The 19,706-nt window shown below is 49.2% G+C and overlaps 1 protein-coding gene across 2 annotated transcripts in view; it reads left to right on the plus strand.

Annotated features, from left to right (window-relative positions):
• Window positions 1–19,706, plus strand: part of LOC138503886 (cytosolic 5'-nucleotidase 1A-like) — an 83,176-nt gene that overhangs the window by 42,121 nt on the left and 21,349 nt on the right. For both annotated transcript variants that reach the window (XM_069623952.1, XM_069623951.1), the window contains exons 2-4: window positions 12,354–12,421; window positions 15,552–15,719; window positions 17,925–18,054. In XM_069623952.1, coding sequence (XP_069480053.1) covers window positions 12,377–12,421; window positions 15,552–15,719; window positions 17,925–18,054 — 343 coding nt within the window. In that variant the 5' untranslated portion in view covers window positions 12,354–12,376. The remainder of the gene's footprint in view (window positions 1–12,353; window positions 12,422–15,551; window positions 15,720–17,924; window positions 18,055–19,706) is intronic.

Here is a 19,706-nt window from a genome sequence, read left to right on the forward strand (position 1 = left end):
AGGAGCAGCAGAAGATGCCCGCAGAACGACAACGGAAGGCCATCCCAACCCATCCTGGCCCAGACAGGTGAGGATTCTTTCATGGGGTTCTTTTCACAGGGGCTGGCTTCACCGCCAATAAGAGTTTTAAAAAGGCATCAGCCAATTTCAGGCAAGTGAGGCAGGAGACCGTCTGGAATGAGCCCTTTTATTTGTGTGGATACAATATCTGCCATCTTGAGGGAACAACCTGCTCTGATGTACGTAAAATGGCCTGTGAAGGCCGACTATCGAGTGCAGCTCCACCACCATGGCTATTGATGGTATGAAGCTGTGTGGTGGTGGTGGAGCTGTGCAGCAAAGCATGGACCTGTCTCTGATCTTCCAGGAAAGTGAGCCCAGACAGGTGAGGATCCTTTCCCGGGGTCCTTTCCACGGGGGCCGGCTTCACCTGCCGGCTCCCCACCAATGAGAGTTTTAAAAAGGCATCAGCCAATTGGAGGCAAGTGAGGCAGGACACGGGCTGGAACAAGCCCTTTTCTTTGTGCGGACATGATATCCGCCATCTTGAGGCAGCAAACTTGCATACTGCTGCTATCCATCTTGGATGAGCTTCAGGCCCAGGTGGACCCTGGGAATGATACAGCCCTGGTCCCCCCAGGCCGGTCTGATTCATGCATCTTACAGTGTAAACTACAAAGCCTGGGAATTAGGGGGCAAGGACCTTAAGTGGATTGGTTCATTTCAGAGGGATCGGGAATCTGCCATTTCTTTTCCCCCCTATTTCGATATGAGTTTTTACCCTTAGCCTGCAGAGTCACACAGGTATCTGTCCTATCGCCACTCATTTTTAATGGTTATTTTCTCCCATTTGTGGAATTAATCCGAAATCCTGTCATGCACTTATTCAATTATGCTGATTATAAACAGCTTATCGTGCACCTTTCCGATTCTTCAAGGGCATGCCACCACATCCCATCCTGTTAATTATCCATTATTAACACCCGGGCGAATAAAAAACGTCTTGAAATTGAACCTCACCAAATCCCTAATCCTGATTGTGGGCCCTCCCTTTTCAGCGTAACATTCAACCTCCGGATCGACCGACCTTGGAGAAAACTCGTGCCCCATTAAAAGGTTAAAGTGGGGTTATTCCTGGACAACGACTTGCCCCTGAGCTCCCATGTTATGGCAGTAGTTCACTCCAGCTTCTGACACACTACGTCCTAAAACGATCCTCTCCTTTCCAGCACAGAAACCTTCGGCAATAGTACTGTTTTCATGAAGAATTGATTATGCAAACAATATTTCCCTTGGTGTACCTACCGACTATAAAATGCTGCAGCTGACCTATTACAAGAGCCTGGTGTTGGGAGCATATATTACTCCTACATCACGCTCTATACATTGGTTACAAGTGCTCGTGCCAATTAAGTTTAATAATAATAATTTGGCATTTATATAGCGTTACGGACCCTCATTACCCACGGTGTGTGGTGCTCATTTATGGACCTCGGAAGGATGGGATTCGAACCTGCGTTAGCAAGTTCTGTACAGATGTCAAAGGGAGCGCTCTACTGGCTGTGCAACATGACCGGCTTATGAGCAGGTAGGAGCTTCCAGCTCCTAGACTATGATGTAGTTAGACCTACTTTCATCATTGCTAGTCTCCACCCACGCATATGTTCCTGACATGACCCTTAGATCTTCCACTGGGTTTCCAGTGATGTTCCCCAAACAAAGAAAACCCTCGCTGGGAGCTGGTCTTTCCGCTGTCTTCATTGGGGATTAATGTCCACGTGCTAGGCCGTCCTGATATGAATAGGCCGGGTTGTATGTTCTGTGTTTAAGGGATTTAACATTTTGGATGGAGGGAATGAAGCTGTTGTGCTCGTTTGGATTAAAAGAAAAACGTGGAATTGTTTCACGATATTGAAACAGATTTGTTTTAGTTAGTGAATTATAATCAAAGTACATGAGTGCCACACCAAATGTGGGTGTAATTGACTGAACACCTGTGGCTTAATACGTACAGGATAGACGAAACTAGTCTGTGAAGGTGAATCGTACATCGTTGTGCTGCGTCGGATTCCGGATGAATCCCCTTCAGTCCTTTGCCTAGTTACATAGGTTAGTATCCGCGCTGCCCCCTTTTGTTGAAACCATGTACCTGTATGCCACCCTTGTTGCTGCCACATACCCCCTGCCGTTCTCTGATTCTTTGGGTTTCCTTTAGCCCTGCAAACCTCTTCTGGTCCTCTATTCCCAGTACATTTAGAAGCCTGGTTTTCATTCTTGGGGGTGCAAACGCTCTATCCCCTATGCTGTCCACCAACGTATGTTACGCGAAGAGCAGCCGCCACTGGTTTCACGGGGTAAATGACTCGCGTGAATAGTTGACGGTTTCATTTTTGGTTCCACTGGGTGGGAGGACGTTAATCCCATCGTCGTTCGCAATTTGTGGAACCTGGAGCAGAAGGCATTCAACAGACTCTTTTTTTCAGTAGGCGCTTAATGGGCCTAATTTGCGGTGCAAAGATTACTTTTGCAGTGCACAGTGAATTTGCACTTCAACAATACACTTTGCACCGCTCTATGAATCAGGGTGTTGGCATTTTCTAGGTTATTGGGTGGGAGCTCAATTATTGTAAGGACTGGGATGAGGAAGATGACCAGCTGGTAATGGGTCTTCAGATTCCAAGGTCAGCAAGTTACCCTTTGAGCCACATCAGCTTCCTGCTTGTGGTGCTTGATCTTCGACCCCACTTACACCACTGGTCCTCTCCTGCCCCCAGAGCAACCGACTTTCCTGCTAGGTCTGGAGAAGATCTGGGGCTACTCTAAAGTCAGGACTGTCGGGACTCGGGGCTAGCTATAGCCTTTTGGTTGTAGCCCCTGAGCTTCTATCCAGACTCCCCTCAGTGTCCCCTGCAACATCTCTGGGTGGAGAGTGGACTTCCTTGGTGACACAAAAGGGGCTGACTAATGGAGAACGGGCGACTGGGTTGTGATTCCTGGGAAAATATGACTGAAAATAAATACAAATAAATGCTCGAAGCTAAGAGTGATTGTGATATTATTTAATTACATATTTATTGATGCATTATGTGCATGGTTGTGCCTTTAATGTTGTGCTCATTCGGTTGTTTTTCATTGGCTGGAAACAATTCATTAAATAAATTTACACAGCAGAAAAAAAACTGACTGAGCATGTGGAGCTGAGATTAAAGATATCAGGTAGCCCTTAGTACACATCGGGCACTTCGCCATACAAGCAGGTAGAGTTGGGACAGGGACAGTCACGTTAGATCTGGCTCTGGAAACCTTACAACGTTCCAGGCTGACCTATGGAAGGGCTGTTTTGGAATGAGCAGAGTTAGCCACGTGCCAGCCAGGTTTACGTGGGCCTCTATCCTGGGGCTAGCAACAGCAGCACCCCAGCAGTTTCCAAAACTGTTCCCAAGTCAAAATGGCGAAGACAAGTCTATATAGTTCCTGATTTGAAGTCATTTTACAGTTCGGGTGAGTGTTGTGACAAATGAAATGAGCACCAAGCCCAGTCTGCATTACACGATTAGAAAGGCTGCCTGCTTGAATCCATATCAGAGACCTATTTCTCAAATATAAAAATGTGTGGTCATTCTTATCTTCCTAAAATGCTCTTTGGTCTTATGCAGAGCAGCTAGCAACCCACATTGGTGCTGTTTGACCCTATTCCCTTTCCTATAGGTGATTCATTTACAGAATGAGTTGAATTGTTTATATAGTGTTTGAGACTGTGATTTATTTAAAGACCGCTTTTGTTTTCAATTTGAGACAGAGAAGCATTTACAATGTTCATAAAGGATGTAAACGAGAAGACTTGAGAGCAAGCTGACTGACCCAGAATGCATATTTGCAGGGTCTTATGGTATATTGCTTGGGGGCAGCTGTCCCCTGTCTAAGTCACCAGCCCCCATTCCATGCCACACTTAGCACTCTTTATGTCCCCCCCTCCCCCATTCAGGCCATTCCTCATGTTGGTGCCCTCCACCCCTTCACTCTATTTCTCATCCTCCTAATACCACTGGGGGCCAGGATCATAAGTAAAAGGCCACAACAGCTGGTGCAGTGGCAAATAAATCAAATATCAGGTTCACCTCAGAAAGACATGGGTGGGGGACGGGGGCGTGGAGGGCCAGACATCTATCAAGTTGTCTGGTAAAGAACCCTCCTTGTCTGGGAGAGGAGCAGTCACCTGACGTCTCAGGCTGGTACAGTTGGGGAAGAGGGAGCCATGTGCCAGGTTTGCTTCTGAAAGGCCACCAGGGATGTGGCAGTCAGTCACATGGGCAGTGCATCTGACGTGACTGCCTCCTCTTCACTCTTATTCGTCTGCCGGTACACTTCCCAATGTTCTGGTGCAGGGCTGGCTGAAGATGTTTCAGGGCTGGCAGGGGCCCGTTTCAATGTATTGCCCCCCCCACCCCCTTTGCCTTATAGCTGAGAAAAGCGGTCGGAGGCACCCATGGGATGCTTAAATTATAATGAAGGCAGTGAGGTGGTTAATAGCTGCAGATTATTGCTGGGCAGGCAGCCAGCAGAGAGTTGAAGCTACAGTGCTAATGTTGGAGTCCCCTGGAGCATAAATATCCACAAACCTCCACAAAACTCCACGTTGGAGGCCTACAGCATATAGATGCTATTAATCAGTGGCATAGCCGAAACATGTTTTTCTTTCAGTGCCCTACAGTTCAACGGAGGAACACCTCTTCTAAGTATCCTCCACAGAAGCACTGGCCACTTTTTCTTAAAAGATTTATCATCTTCACACGTTGGCATTTAACAAATCTGAAGACTTGTCCAAATACGAAGCAGGGCTACAGCCTTGAAATGTCTACAGTCTAGTAGGATTCATAGGTAACAATATCCTGACTCTTTGGCCCTCATTACGACCCTTGCGGAAATCGGAAAACGATGGCGGAAATGCAATACCGCCATCGAATAGCGCTCGGTGCGACTATGACCCGTCACCGCAAAGTACGAAGCCATTAGCGACACCGTAGTGAACGCCAACGCTAACTGCACCAAGCACGCGCGCGCGCGCCATGCGAAACCGCAAACACCACCATGGCGCAAGGGTACGCCAATTCCAACCCTAGCGGACATGTACCTAACGCCATCAGGCATGGCGTAATGTACCATTCCGCCATGGTGAGAAGTACGGCATCGCGAATCAACCGTAAACGGCCCCACTGAGTGCCTGTACACCGCTCCCTGCCCACAAAGTACAACTCCCCGTAGGTGCAATGAAGTCACAATGCAACCATTGAAATGTACAAGTCACCCATGCATGGCAACGAACAAAAGAAACACAAGAGGGGCCAATGGGAGCTGCAGGGCACAGATGGCACGAATACAGAAGCCATCCCAATGGACATGACCACAGTCCCCTACCAAGAAACGCACGCAAACACAGGCACCTGTGACCAGCAATATTCCGAGAATCACATCATTCCACCAGTCCACCTGGCTGACCGGCATCTGTTACACAAAACCCAATCCCCCGCCCCTGAGCATGACAACATTCAAACTGTCATATTGGCAGCCCCCATCCCTGACCTCACGGGCTTAGTAGGCAAACGCGCCCAGTACAGTACCACGCAACTAAACTCCGAAGCTGGAACCCAATGCAGATCTCCTCACAATACATCGCCCCCCAAATAGGCATATGCCACATCACTTGCAAAGAAAAACGCTACACGGGCCAAATCTGAATAGAAATTTAATGCACATCAAAGTCACCAAGCCCATACAGCCATCAGGCCATGAACTCCAAAACACCAATCACCATTGTGGGCTGCATCCGCAAGAAATGACCAGCCACTACTTGTGTGTCGCCCTGTTCCCCCATGGTACACAGAGCCACATTCACGTACGAAAAGGCAACATGGAAGCGCACAGAACCGCAGGGCCGTCCCAATGGGGAGGCACTAGTCCAGCTGAAAGGCCGAAATGTTGCTCCGAGCCACCAGTACTGCGTAAGGGCATGTGGGCCATTGGCGATCGTCCCATAAGATCGTAATGCTGCTCCACTGATTAACACGAAGCAGCAGGTGTCGGGAGTAAAAGCCATCTGCAGGAGTGGCATACAGATGGCAGTGGCAAAAGGGGAGGAGATACCTGTCAACCAAAAGAAAAGAAAAAGAATAGAATGGCCATCAGAACTACATTCCAACAACTCACTTCAATGATCACATGAAATCCACAGCCATATGCATGCTAGCCCACTCCAAAGGATCATCACCACCCCAAAACCACTTGCGACTCATAACCATCTATATCGAGGTGCAAACACCATCACAAACGAGTGTACCTGTGCATGCGACTGTCAAAACAGAATCCATCAGATGGGAATGTTAACGTGCATGGACACAAGTGTCTGAGGGCGCGTCGAGACAGGGAGGGCTCAACAAGGCCAGATAGACGATGGTCCCACTATGGCAGCCCTGCATCACATAGCGTAGGGGAGGCGGATAGATCCCAAGAAGCCCTGTACATGGCAAACTCTGTATCAAATCACCTGCCCATGCATCCATTCATCATTCCCTCATCCCGGGATCAAAACGCCTGAATAATTACTCACATAACATTAGAAACATCCATTGAGTCTGTGCGTTATGCAGCCTGCAAAATCCACAGTGCCCCAGCCCGTAATTCCAGTGTTGTGAAGTAACATGTATTTGGGAACGGCCGGCCTCATCGCCCACGTAGCTATTGCACATCCCAAACTATTCATATCAATCATTGCTTCCTCGCCATGGGCCCTGTCTCAAGGACATTGAACAATAGAACGTTATATTTGCAGTCAGACCTGTGGGCATCTCCTCGCCGCTAGCTGGAAACCGAAAGCGCCGCCCTTCGAATTCCTCATTTGCAACATCACGTCGAAAAGGCATCTGTGGCCGTTTGAAATCACTAATTATTCCATCGAGTGCGGCTGTGTGTGAAAATGGCAACTGCCTTCACCCACAAATGGGACGCCCCGCCCGTCGTTGCAACTCGGTACAGTGATGCATGAGGGCCCACCGTTACTCGAGTACTACGTTCCACTGACCCTTCACAAGTCTGTTCGCGACTGCACAGATAGTATGTGAAACAATGGGACCACAGCAGAATGAACATATCAACCAATCTTACACGGCCATCGGGTACAAATACATGATTGCAATAGCAAGATGCCATTCCCCGAATTGCAGCGTTGTGCGCGGGACGTGCTCGGCCAAACGGGAGAGCAGTTTGCACAGGTGGAATTAATCACCACAGGTGGAGGCCATACAGCCTGAAAACACATAAATTGCACAGCCAGTCTCCTCCCACAACCACACCGAAATGCTACCGGCAGGACTCGCGATGTTGGCCCTGGGGGACCTGATAGCACTGCAAGTGCTCCAACTCCAAGAAGAAGACGAACACCAACTACAACCAGCCGCACGGAGGAGACGCAGGAGGAGGAGGAGGCCAAGGCAGGGCCAGCAAGGCCCACCAGCACAGCCACTACCACCACGCAGGCAGCCCGCAATCCCACGCCTCCGAGCACATCCGTTCAACCTCACTGATGAGCAGATCCACACCCTCTACCGTCTGGACCGGGACACCATAGCCGCCATTGTGGACATGACACAGGCTGACCTTGTCAGCATGATAGATAGCCCAACCGCCATCCCACCCCTACTGAAGGTGGTGTCTGTACTCCACTTCCTGGCCACAGGCACCTACCAGCACACAGTCGGACAGTTGCATGGCATTTCTTAGCCACTGTTCTCACGGACACTATTGCAAGTGCTCGATGCCCTCCTGCAGCACGCAGACGACTACATCTCTCTACCACGCTCGGAGCAGGAAATTACCAACACAAAAGTGGGATTCCATGCACTTGCCGGCATACCGGGTTGCATTGGTGCCATCGACTGCACCCATGTGGAATTGGTCGTCCCACATGCCATGGAGGCCCAGTACCGCAACCGAAAACAATTTCATTCCCTGAATGTACAAATGGTGTGTGACTCCAACAGGATCATTACACATTGTTGTGCCCGATTCCCTGGATCAACCCATGATTCTATGGTCTTGAGGAACTCTACAATACCACGCTACATGGAGCGACACGCAGGGAACAGATCCTGGCTACTCGGTGAGTCTCATTACATGCATGATTATGTGGGGTATGTGAATTGGCAATGACCTGGCAGGAAGGGGGGGGGGTGTGCGTACGTATCAATGGCATTCCACATCATACGTTTCTCGTCCACATACAGGTGATGCTGGATATCCACTGAAGAGATGGCTCCTCACACCAGTCCGGAACCCACGGGACCAGCATGAGGAGGACTACAACCATGCCCACTCACGTACCCGTGTAGTCATTGAACAGGCATTCGGCCTACTGAAGACTCGTTTCCGCTGCCTCAGCAGGTCTGGCGGGGCACTCCTGTACCGCCATGAGAAGGTTGCAAAGATGGTCATGGCATGTGTCATGCTCCACAACATGTGCGTACGTAGAAATGTGCCCATGCCCCCTGACGCAGAACTGCAAGCACCTGATGATGGTCATGATGAGGGTGGGGATGTGGCAGCACCTCATGGAGTCTGCGAGGCACCGGAGGCCCGTGACATTCGTCAGCATCTCATTGATGTATGCTTCTAGCACTCACGCCTGGTGGCTGATACATGGACACGGGACTCGTGGCACTGCGTGTGTCTGGGACATGCACAATATGGACTGTACGCCTATGATGGCCTAGTACACAAAGATCAATGTCCACACATCTCATTGGTTGATTGTGCACTTTTTATGGCATATGTGATGTCATGTTGAACACCCTATCGACCCGCCACCCAAGTGAGCCCAACACACCCCCTCCACCCTCCTACCTCCCCCCCGAACACCAGTGTCCAAAGATGCTCATTGTCAGTGGGCTGTCGCTATTGCAAGCCCCCTCTGCGGGTATCAGGGGCACCCCTGCCTGTGGAGCGCAGGTTCCTTCCAGATCTACGTTGGGGGCTGCCCTGGACGGAACTTGCAACGGATGATGTGTCTGCCTGCTCACGTCCATGCATGTCCCTGGTTTGCGAGAGCTCAGTGAGCACACGGCGCACTGCGGCAAGTTCGGCACATACGTCTTTGGACGTCGCATGCAGTTCCCCCCTCAGGCTCTCGGTGCTTCTCTCCATTTGGACTCTCAGGCTCTCGGTGCTACTCTCCATTTGGACTCTCAGGCTCTCGGTGCTACTCTCCATTTGGACTCTCAGGCTCTCGGTGCTACTCTCCATTTGTGCCCTTAGCGTCTCTGTACCTCTCTCCATTTCTGCCCTAAGTGTCTCAGTTGATGTTTCTATGTCTGCCTTAGTGCCCCCACATTCATCGGCATGGTCCTTGAGGAGTGTGGCCAGTTGCTGCTGTTGTACGATTAACTGGTCGAGGGACTGTTGCCTCTGCTGGGCCATGGCCATTTGCGGGGGTGCCACAGAGGGGCTGTTGTCCTCATGTTGCCTTGCCACAGGGCTTGTGGGGGATGGCCAGTCGTCGTCTTGTGGGTGCCCCTGCGTGGTATCCTCATGTTGTACGGGATGGGACAGACAGGGGGATTGGGACAGGTCATGGATGGATCTGACTTCGACATCCCCGTTTTCTGTGTCCGAGCATGCTGCCATCAATGGGGTGTCACCTATGGTGCTGCTGCCACCAGAGGCAGTGCCTTCTGTGGCATCCATTGGGGGGACCTGTGGTGGTGGTGTTGTGGGCATGCTGGCTGCTGGGGTGCCTGTTGATGTTCCCTCCTCTGTGCTGCCACCTGATTTGTGCTGCTGCCGTGTCTTGATGCGTGCAGCTGAGGTGGAGGGTCTTTGGCCGTTGGTCTTGGCCCTCTTTGCAGGTGTGCTGGTAGGGGTGTCCTGTAGCTCGTCGTTTGGATCGGACCCTGTGGTGGAGTAAAGGAGGGCGAGGGTTATTGATGGGTCTGTGGGAATTGGAATGGCATTGTATCACATGCTTTGGGGTGGTACCTGAGGGTGATTTGGGTCGGGGCCTTGGAGGTGCTTTAATTTGTGTGTGGAGTGAGGGTGCAGTTGTTTGGCAGCCTGCAGTTAGGGTGTGCCTGCTGCACGTGTAGTGCGTGTATTAGGGGTTTTTAATTATTTATGTATTTATTGTGGGTTTTAACGTGCGCTATCAGGCCGATGTGTGTGGACGTTCTCCTGGACATGTGTTTCTGTTGCACTATGTGGACGCATGGTACTTCACATGGATGGACTGTGTGGATTTGGCATTGTTTTATCGGGCCCACCTACCTGAATCTTCGGATGTCTGCACTCCTTTCTCCATCCCTCCGACTCCCTCTATGCTCTCCATTCCGATGGTGGAGGCACAGATTTCTTCCCAGGGGGTCAACTTGATGGGTGATTCAGGACCTCCCCCGGTGGCTGTGGCAATGTTGCGGTTGGCAGAGAGTATGCTGCGGACGCGTATCCGCAGGTCGTCCCATCGCTTGCGGCATTGCTGTGGGGTGCGGGGTGCGGTCCCCACCGCACTTACCCGCTGTGCCACCAGAGCCCATATGGTCTTCTTGTTTGCAAGTGCCGTTCTGGTCATTTGCGTGGAGAAGACGACGGCAGCATTCTCCTGGAGGGTCTCTGTTAGCACGGTGAGTTCCTCACGGGAGAAGTGGACCTGCCGCTTGCGGTCGCACGCTTTCTTCGCTACTTTTCCCATTTTTCTTGGTTTCGCTAGGGTGGGTGACGGGTTGGGGTGTGTTTCAGGGTAGTGATTTTAGTGGTTGTGTGGTTTTAGTGGTTTTATAGGTGTACGGCGGGATGTTTCCCGTTCCGGGCCCATGTTTTTACTTCCGTTTCCGTATATTTCCGGTCACCGTACTTTCCGGTAGGCGCACACTGCGGTGACCGCTAAGAGGGGTGGCGGTATAGCACCTAGGGCGCCGTACGGCGGCGGTGTGGGCCGTTTTGGGGTCATTTCCGCCATCGCAGACTTTGCACTTCCGCCGTGGCGTGGTGCTCGTGCCCGATGGGTCGGAATGGGCCGCACTTTGCTCCTTCGTGCAATGGCGGAAACGCTATTTACGCTGTGGCGCTCCGGTCAGTCACTTTCCGCCAGGGTCGTAATGAGGGCCTTTGTCTTCACAGCAGGAATTGTTCAACTTTTTGCAAATGAGCTAATCTTGTTAGATGACTACTTTAATTCAACTATTTTCTTCCACCTGTGATTTGTCAGTTCCAAGAATTTAGTTTTGTAAATATACATGTATCTTTTGTTTGTATATACCTTTAACAAAACCTGTGCAGTATGATTTTGAATTATGTCATATGTCTAAATATATTAAAACGTTAACTCCATCAGAGTGTACTCTCACCTTGTTGTTTCTCTTAGTGACCCTTCGGGCACAGATCCAAACCCTTCTCTCCAAGTTCATCATTTTTTGTAAATCAATGACAATGAAATGAATATTGCTCTACATGTGGATTTCTTCTTTGTTTGTTAAATAGTACTTCATACCCCCTTCTCCACATTAGAATCAGGGGTACCCCTATTGTTTGTATTTCAATCAATGGCGAAGGAGCAGTAGTGATTGTCCAAGTTACCCAAGGTGGTGGGCGACCCACTCTGTCTTAACACCTCCTTTCACACTCTGAGGACTTTCTCCATTTTTGAAGGAAGCGAGTGGGGGCTGAACGGGAGTTACATTTCTGCCCACTGTTTTCCCCACACCCCCTTCCAAAACAAATTGTTTTTACACCAGCATGAGATTTTCACGTTGGTGTAAAACCAATGATTTCCTGCAAAAAGCAGGTGCTTTTTATAACATATCATTGTAAATGCTGCCCGCCATGAATACATGGCAGGTGGAGTTTACTCTATTTGCACTGCAGACTGGAAACCAAGAAGTGTAACGAGGCTTCGCCTTCCACTGCCTTTTTACACTTCTCATTTGCCCTCTGCTGTGCAGGAGGGGATGTTTGCATCTGAGTGCAGACGTAAAGGATCCCCTCAGGCAGTTTATGATTTGAATAAAATGAGTTGAGGGCACCAGCAAAGGCAGCCTGTAAGATACGCAGGTTTAATATATGAATTAAAGGAATATATTTTTGTGCCATACGATCGCCAACGTGTGGCACCTTTTAGGTGGCCGAAGGGCCCCAGAGCATCCGGCTGATTTCGACTGAAAAAGTTGAAAGGCCCTGACGCTGTCCCTTTTCTGGTGTCATGGACACTCTCCGGGCATGCAGGATAGGCGAAGGCGGAAAGACTGCTTTAAGAAACTGATTTCCTACTATGCTCATGTGGCCTGGCTCCCTGGTGGGCCCTTTTCCGTTTCTCCTAGACATTCCCCGGTGAGGCTGGAAAATGCTGAAGGAGGAGCAAGTGATCCTCAATGGCCTGGTGACACAGGTAAGGACGAAGCAATACCTGTTTAACAACTCTTACTCATCACTTCTCCCAGATGTCAATGGTGTCCGCCCCGCCCTTTTTGGGAAGGGCGGGGCATCAAGTGACGTTTCACACTTTCTCAAAGGACATCAAGTAATACCTGCCAAAGGCGGCGAGCACTGAATTTCATACAGCAAGAGAAGTTATTGTTGATACTCTTAGCAAAGGGCAATGGGACGGGAGGGGGCGGGGCGTGGGACATTATTCTTTCTTGGCATCTTTCATTGGTCAAAACAGATATGTAGACCCAGCTGCTTGCATAGACAACAGGCATTAATCGCAACCTACGTGTTGTTCCCCCTGATTAGGGATTGTCATAAGCGAAAAATGTAAAAATGGTCTCCCATTAATGTAATGACCTGACGCACCATACCTCTCACCTGTGTGAGTGGTATTTTCCCGCAGGCAGCGGCATCTCTGGTACTTGGCCCAGTTGAGAGGCAGAGGCTGGGGTTTGGGGGATGTAGCTGTTGCCAGCGTTTACGCATGAATGACCATTCTCTGGCAATGGAAATGAGCTCTGTGTCCTGAGCTGGTAAAGTCGGGTCACGAGGTTGGGAGTCTGGTGAGAGATGGGATTGTAGCCGGCAGATCAAATGCCCCGTTCAGTCTATAATTGTTTTCGAGATTGACCAAAAGAGAACCAAATCTACCCCTTTGGTGCGCTTTATGAAATTGAGTTAAAGGCGCTGCCAACCAGAATGTGTCTAATGCAGGCACACGTGTGTTCATCTGCATTGTAAGCCTTCTTGGGTTCAGCAGGGCGGGCACTGTGAGGGCAGAGGGTATTTGGTTCTGTGGGCGATATTGAGGGAGTTGGTGCTACTAGCCTTATTGCCTACGTGCTTCTGGGTATTAACAACCTTTAAAGGCCCTTCTCTTCTGAACCACAATTTTAGAGACACTGTTCACTGTATCCATGAATAACCCAGTTAATCCTTTATTAGGGACCAGTCAGGGTTCTTTTGAAGGCCTCGTGTGCAAATGTGAACAAGCACTGGCAAGGCCAATAGTTTGGGCTTTTTCAGTTTTTCATTGCATTTTTTATCGTTTGGAATTTCTGTGAGCTCCATGGAGTTGGAGACCAGTCGGTGTAGAGGACACTGAATTTATATCCCTTGGTAGTCCTACCTATTCGGCAAGGTTTAACATTGGTTCTGGCTTGTCTCGCTGTTAGACCTGGGGTTTTAATTAGGCAAGCTAGCGCACCTGTACGCACAGGCCTCATGTACCTCAGAGATTTCAAATAGTCTACCTGGCGGCCATTTTGGAGTCAGGCAAAAGGCCTCCCCCATCATCAGTTTATTCGCAGCCTGGTGCCACCGTTCTGCAGTGCTTCCTCGCTTGCACGCATGCCTGTGGCACAGAGCGAATGCCAGGACACAGCTGGGAGTGTGACCTTTCTCCTGGTTGGCTTTCAAAACTGCACGTTTGTGTTAAGGGGCAAGCAACATTGATTAGTTCTGCCCCTCTACACATTCCTGGCTCACACCTATTATCTGCATGGCTTTCCTCCTTTCAAGCGCATGACCTGGATGTCGCTATCTCCATAAAGTGCGGTTTGAGAAGACGGGCAGCACTACTCGGCTGGGGCCTCTCGGAGCTATGGACTGGGGGCCTGCATGAGTCTTGCCCATGACCACCTCCAGATAGCTTGAGGCACTTGTCCATCCATAACTCTTGGGATGGCGTCAGGGTACTGACTTCCTCGCAGCGTACAACATAGGCTTTGCCAACTTTGATATTTTAGAAATGGTGTCTTAAGAGGAGTGGCTAAGTGAATCTGAATGGGCAAACCATGTCTTCCCATTGAATCTTTAGTCAGTGTCCACGGCCTTTGCAGCCGTATGCACAGAAGAGCCTGGTAAGGAAATGCTTCTCTTGTCAAGAAGTCTTAGTACCCTGGACCTCAGTAGCCTGGCACTCAGTGATGGACGAATGACTGACATTGCCCAGGACTCTAATAGCTTCAATATCTTCGCTGGTAAGCTTTCTTGGCAGTAAACAGCATCTTTGTCCTCGCAAATCGCCCTTATTATTTTCAGGCCTTCAACTTATTCAGTGGGCCTTTCCTGCCGGGAAAGCCCACCAGCTTTGTTATGATAACATGAGTAGTAGTCGTCTCTTCCAGTACAGATTAGCACATGCCAGCACCTGTACACCATAGAAAACAGAGGATCAGAAGGAGAGGAGGAAAGGAGGCATGTGACAGAGGAAAGGACTGGTGTCTACTGTGCAGGAGCAGAAAGCAGCCTGCACAACTCAAACAGTTGGCAGTCTGGCTGTAAAGTGACAGTTCTGTAGACCACCATAAGCCCTTGTATTTCAGATAAATCAAAGCGGCTGCAGTCTTGGATTACGTTCACCTCCGTGAGGAACATCTCAAACTTCTAAGAAGACCATCAACTCACTGCTGTGTGTTTGTGTCTCCCACATATTAATGTGTCCGTGTTTGCCATGTGATGAGCCTGCAACGCCTTATGGCCACTATCTCTTGAGATACCACAAGACACCGCCACAGTCACAGGGAACAGGACTTCCCGGAGAACCAAAACCATCTCCAGGGGAAAGCACGAGAGTCAAAAGGCAGTAGCACCAAGATGGCAGGGCCACCCAGTGGGGGAGTAAGGACATGGGATCCAGTGTCCACACCCAGGTAGGTGTTCAAGCGAAGGGGACTACAGGATGCAGACAAATCACTTAAAGGTGATGGCCATAGATGGAATCCCTAACAGTGATGGTGATGCACAGGTGGTTCAATCTGAATAGGCAGGAGCCAGATATCTGTGCAACCAATGTAGTTGGTCGCCCGGATAGCTCACAAAAAGGATCCAGAGGCCGCAGTTGCATGTGGACCCTGTAACCAGACTCCACAGCACAACCTAACTACATCATTTACATTTCTGGAGTTACACTTGTGCTATTCGGGAATGCAGGGATGACGCGCAGATGAAGTGCCCAAACCAAACCGCACCCAATCACACATTCTGTTTCTTTGGGCTCAAATATTACATCCACTGCATTTATGTTACTTAGTCCCATTGCCTGTTGGTCTTCTGTCATGTTTCCTTCTCTTTTGTTCCCGATACAGAAAGATCCAAAGCAAGCTCTTGTGATTGCTGTGACAACCCGCTCCATCTTTGACCTTGAGGAAGAACACCAGATCTTTCTGACGAAGGGGAAGGAAGAGTACCTCCGGCATCAGAAGGCCAACGAAAACCTGCCCTTGCAGCCAGGCACGGCCTTCGCCTTTGTCAAGGTGTGGCGGGGGGGCTCCCTGGGGTTTGGGCGGATGGTGACCGTGCCCTGGATCCCATTTCATGCATCCTCAATGGGTCTCAATCCTCAAGTTGTTGGGGCTGAGATAATACTCAATGGGCCGTCCATGAAGGGAAGCTCTAGAATCTGCTCCAGCTGGCTCCTTCCCACTTTACTCTACTGAAGGCCCCACTGATCACAGCTGCAAAAGGCACACTGAACCAAGCAAGTACATGTACTATGTAGTACAAAAGACTGGGGGAAGTAGGCAATTAATGCCGGGAGGAAGACGGGAAGTGTGATAAGGAGATTCAGGTGTAGTGTTTCTTTTAACGATAGGCCCACCATGGCCAGAGTAGAGGGTTACTGAATGCCTACTCGCTCTCTTTGGAAACATCTGCACGTGTGAGGCCACATAAGGACACCTCCGCGTGCACTTTGCAAGAATGAAATTCGCTTCTTTGACATCTGTCCAAGAGGAGGTAGAAATCTGTGGGATCTAAAACATCTTCTCCTAGGAATAATTCTCCTCCGGCTGAGGCTGCAGCCTCAAGGTGAGCACACATCGATACTCTGGCCTGTGTGTCCCTGAGGAACTGCTTCAAAACCAGAGGGGTGATGGTTAGATAGCAGTCGCTGTTTGAGTGCTTCTACCACCAGTACCAATCAGCCTAATGGTGGACAGATGTGTACATCTATCCATTCAACCTAAAATTCAAGAATTTGAAATAATAGTAGGTTGCAAAGCATGGTTATCAAAATCTCCTATTGGTGCATTCATTCTTCCGCAAACCAATTGCAGGTTCTCCTACTTAGTGTCCCATGCGTGGCTTAACATACCCACCAATTCCTGCCTCAATTCACAACACCCACTCATCCGCTGACTCCTCTATGTATCCACCCTTCCCACCCCTATCGAGTAATTTGCCCCATACTCCATGTACCCAGGCCTCCATATGTTAATCTACTTGCTCTATGCAACCCTCCATTAGTAGAAAGGAACCACTGCATTCTTACGCTTCCACGCACCCATGAATGGATCCAACCAGTCCTCCATGCATACTTCAACCTAGCTAGGCACAGATCTAGCCATCCATCGACCCATCTATGCATGTCGCCATTGATTTACAATATCCTCGCAGGCATGGAGAAACCACTTATGGATATAGGGGCACTAAAGGGAACAGCTTGTGAAGGTGTTAATGCTGCCCAAGTGGAAGCCGATCGTGCAGATGTTAATTGCACCACTTAGGGAACCACTTGTGCACAATATAATGGGAACACTGGGGAACTGGGGATATATCGTGCATGCACGTGATAACGTGTCAGTGGAAGAGCAACTCTTGCACATCACATGGTAGTGGGAGGAGGGGAGCTGAGGATCTCTGCAATCTCCCAAAATTGCCGCATTATTGAAAGTATCCGTGCTCATGGCCATGATGAGTTTAGTGAACTTCTTGCGTGTCTTTACAATAGAAAAGGGCCGAATTACTCAGACTTTTGAAAAATAAAAAAACTGGGACGGGGCCCAAACATAAAAGTAGGATTATGCCCTACCTGCACCATCCTTTGCTCCTCTTCTTTGCCCCTCTGCCCCCCCACCCCCTTCAACCAACCATTGGTGGGATCCCACAGTAAATACGTATAATTTCCAGCACTACTCCTATATACAAACTGGATTTGGCTGTAACAGTAAGCATGTTATGAACAAAGGAGCTTTTGCTCTGATTGCTGTTGCAGAACTTGCTATGTCGCTGTTTCCCTGAGAGTCTCTCTGGCACAATCAGCTACTAAATATAACTGTCACCTTAAAGGTTGGGGGTTCGAGCCTCGGGGGATCGTAAACTTAGAAAACTCTGATAATGCTTTTTTGGCTTCTAAGTGATAAGTTGTGAAATTGTAATTCCTCCATGTCAGCAGACACTCTCTTTCCATGAAACCTTGATGGAGTTCGTTTTTAAATTCAAATAAGCTTTCAAGGGTTGGGAGACAGAGAGCCCAATTTCGCGACAGTCCAGGCAACACTGAGGGAGTCTGGTAACCAAACTGTACGTGCATAGCGCCTGAGGCAGTTTCCCCTTTATCTCTGTGGTCGTTGTTGTAGAAGAGGCTGCTGCTTTCTCTTGATTCATAATTAGAGTATAGGACCCTCTAACAATGAGCATTTCTGCTGTGTCGCCATGTTACCGTCCCTGGTCTCTTTCAGGCTGTGCAGACCGTCAACGAGAAGCTGCTGGAGAAGAACCCGAAGGAGGAAACCTTGTTTGATGTCATCATTCTGTCCAATCACACCCCAGAGAGTGGTGTGCGCATCGTTAACAGTGTGAAACACTATGGTAGGTTGTATATGTTCTTGAACACTGCCTTCCTTTCAAATTGAAGTGTCCCTCACTCTTGTGCCCTGAAAAGTAGCAACATGCCCCTAATGGATAGGTCACCGGGGAGCGAGAGCTGCCGCTTATTTACTTTGCATTTTTCAGTGTTTGCTAATTAACATTGCAATTTTACCGTAAAGCCCAAAGCCCCAGAGGAGTGCTGTTGCCTGAAGCCTTAAGGGGAATCACTGTTGATCCAATGCCTTGATCGCAGCGCTCTTGGCCCGTGGCTTTGATGACAACACTTCTGGGTCAGTGTCAGGGCTGGGGGTGATGTTGGCCCAATAGTTTGGAGATGTGCTGTCAGCTCAGTGCCTCAAGGGCAGCACGCTTGGCCAGGGATCTTCGTAGTAGTGATGTTGTCCCAGCAGCTCAATGGCCGTGCTGTTATCTCAGATGTGCAGCACGAAACCCAATATCGGAACAGGTTGGTCCCTAAAATCAGCAGAGGCCTAAATACACCCTCCTCACATGCCAGGCACCCAGAGCTATGCTTAGAGCTTTGTGATATGTGTTGCATCTACCCCCTATATAATTCCACCCATACCCAGAAGGGACTAACACATTTTCTGCAGCAAGCCCAGTCCTCAAAGGAAAGGATCCCTTGTGTTCAGCCATGCTGCAAAGTCAGCAATCCCCCATAATAACCAATGACAAAATAACAAGCCCGAAAGCGCCGAGTTTTTCGATCGAGAGGGCATTTTGGAAATTCGACCAAATTCGACCAAAAAAAAAAACAAGCCCCTTTCAGCCTGTTTATTTTGCATTCGGCATTTCAACCTAGAACCACTAAGTCTTGCTTATGTTACCAAGCAGCTCGTTTCTGGCAGGCGAGGTAACAGTGACGTGAGCTAGGGATGGCAAATTAATCATAAAATAAGAATGTATCAGAGGTAAATCCTTGGAGAAGTGATGGCCAATTCTTGGATTCACTGGCCAGATAGTAGTGAAAGCAATCAAAAAGAGGAATCGAGGTCCTTAAAGGTAGAAAAATACTTGATAAAACAAATATCCTTCATCTTTAGTCTTTGCCTCTTTGCCTCTTTGTCAGGAAAATGGTTCTGATTTCAATTCAATCTCGCTCCTGTCTGGACCTCTGCCCCCTTAGAGCCGGGGAATCGCCACAAATATCTGTGATTCTTTAATAGAAAGATGTAGTCTTATGGGTAATTGTACTACTAATGGTCCAGCGGGTTGGGCAGCTCTTTGCTATAGAGCTCTAGAATGATAGATGGGTTGCATTTGAGTCAGTCTCTCTTGTGCCAAATTCTTACATCTGAATGATGAAAGGAGGAGGGAGAAGAGGCAATGATGGCACCGAAAGCCGGTTGGGCCTTACGCACATTGCCAATTGGTGCTTACTTTAAAAAAAAAGTGAATAATTAGCCATTTGCAACGGTGGGCCACTTTTTTATTGGTGCCCGAAACAATGTTATGGCCCAGTCCGACCCTGCTGGTACTCCTAGACCTAGGGCATCAGGTAGGACTTAGGAAGGGAGGGAGCACTGGTGGGGCTGGACCTAAAAAGAAGAGGGACTTGCAAGGTGAGCCCTATCACCTACAAACACAAGCCATGGACATGTCCAATCTTTGTCAGCCGCTCAGAACGACAC

Source organism: Ambystoma mexicanum, chromosome 11, assembly GCF_040938575.1.
Source record: "Ambystoma mexicanum isolate Mex_15411 chromosome 11, UKY_AmexF1_1, whole genome shotgun sequence".
In the NCBI taxonomy this organism is placed as follows: Eukaryota; Metazoa; Chordata; class Amphibia; order Caudata; family Ambystomatidae; genus Ambystoma; species Ambystoma mexicanum.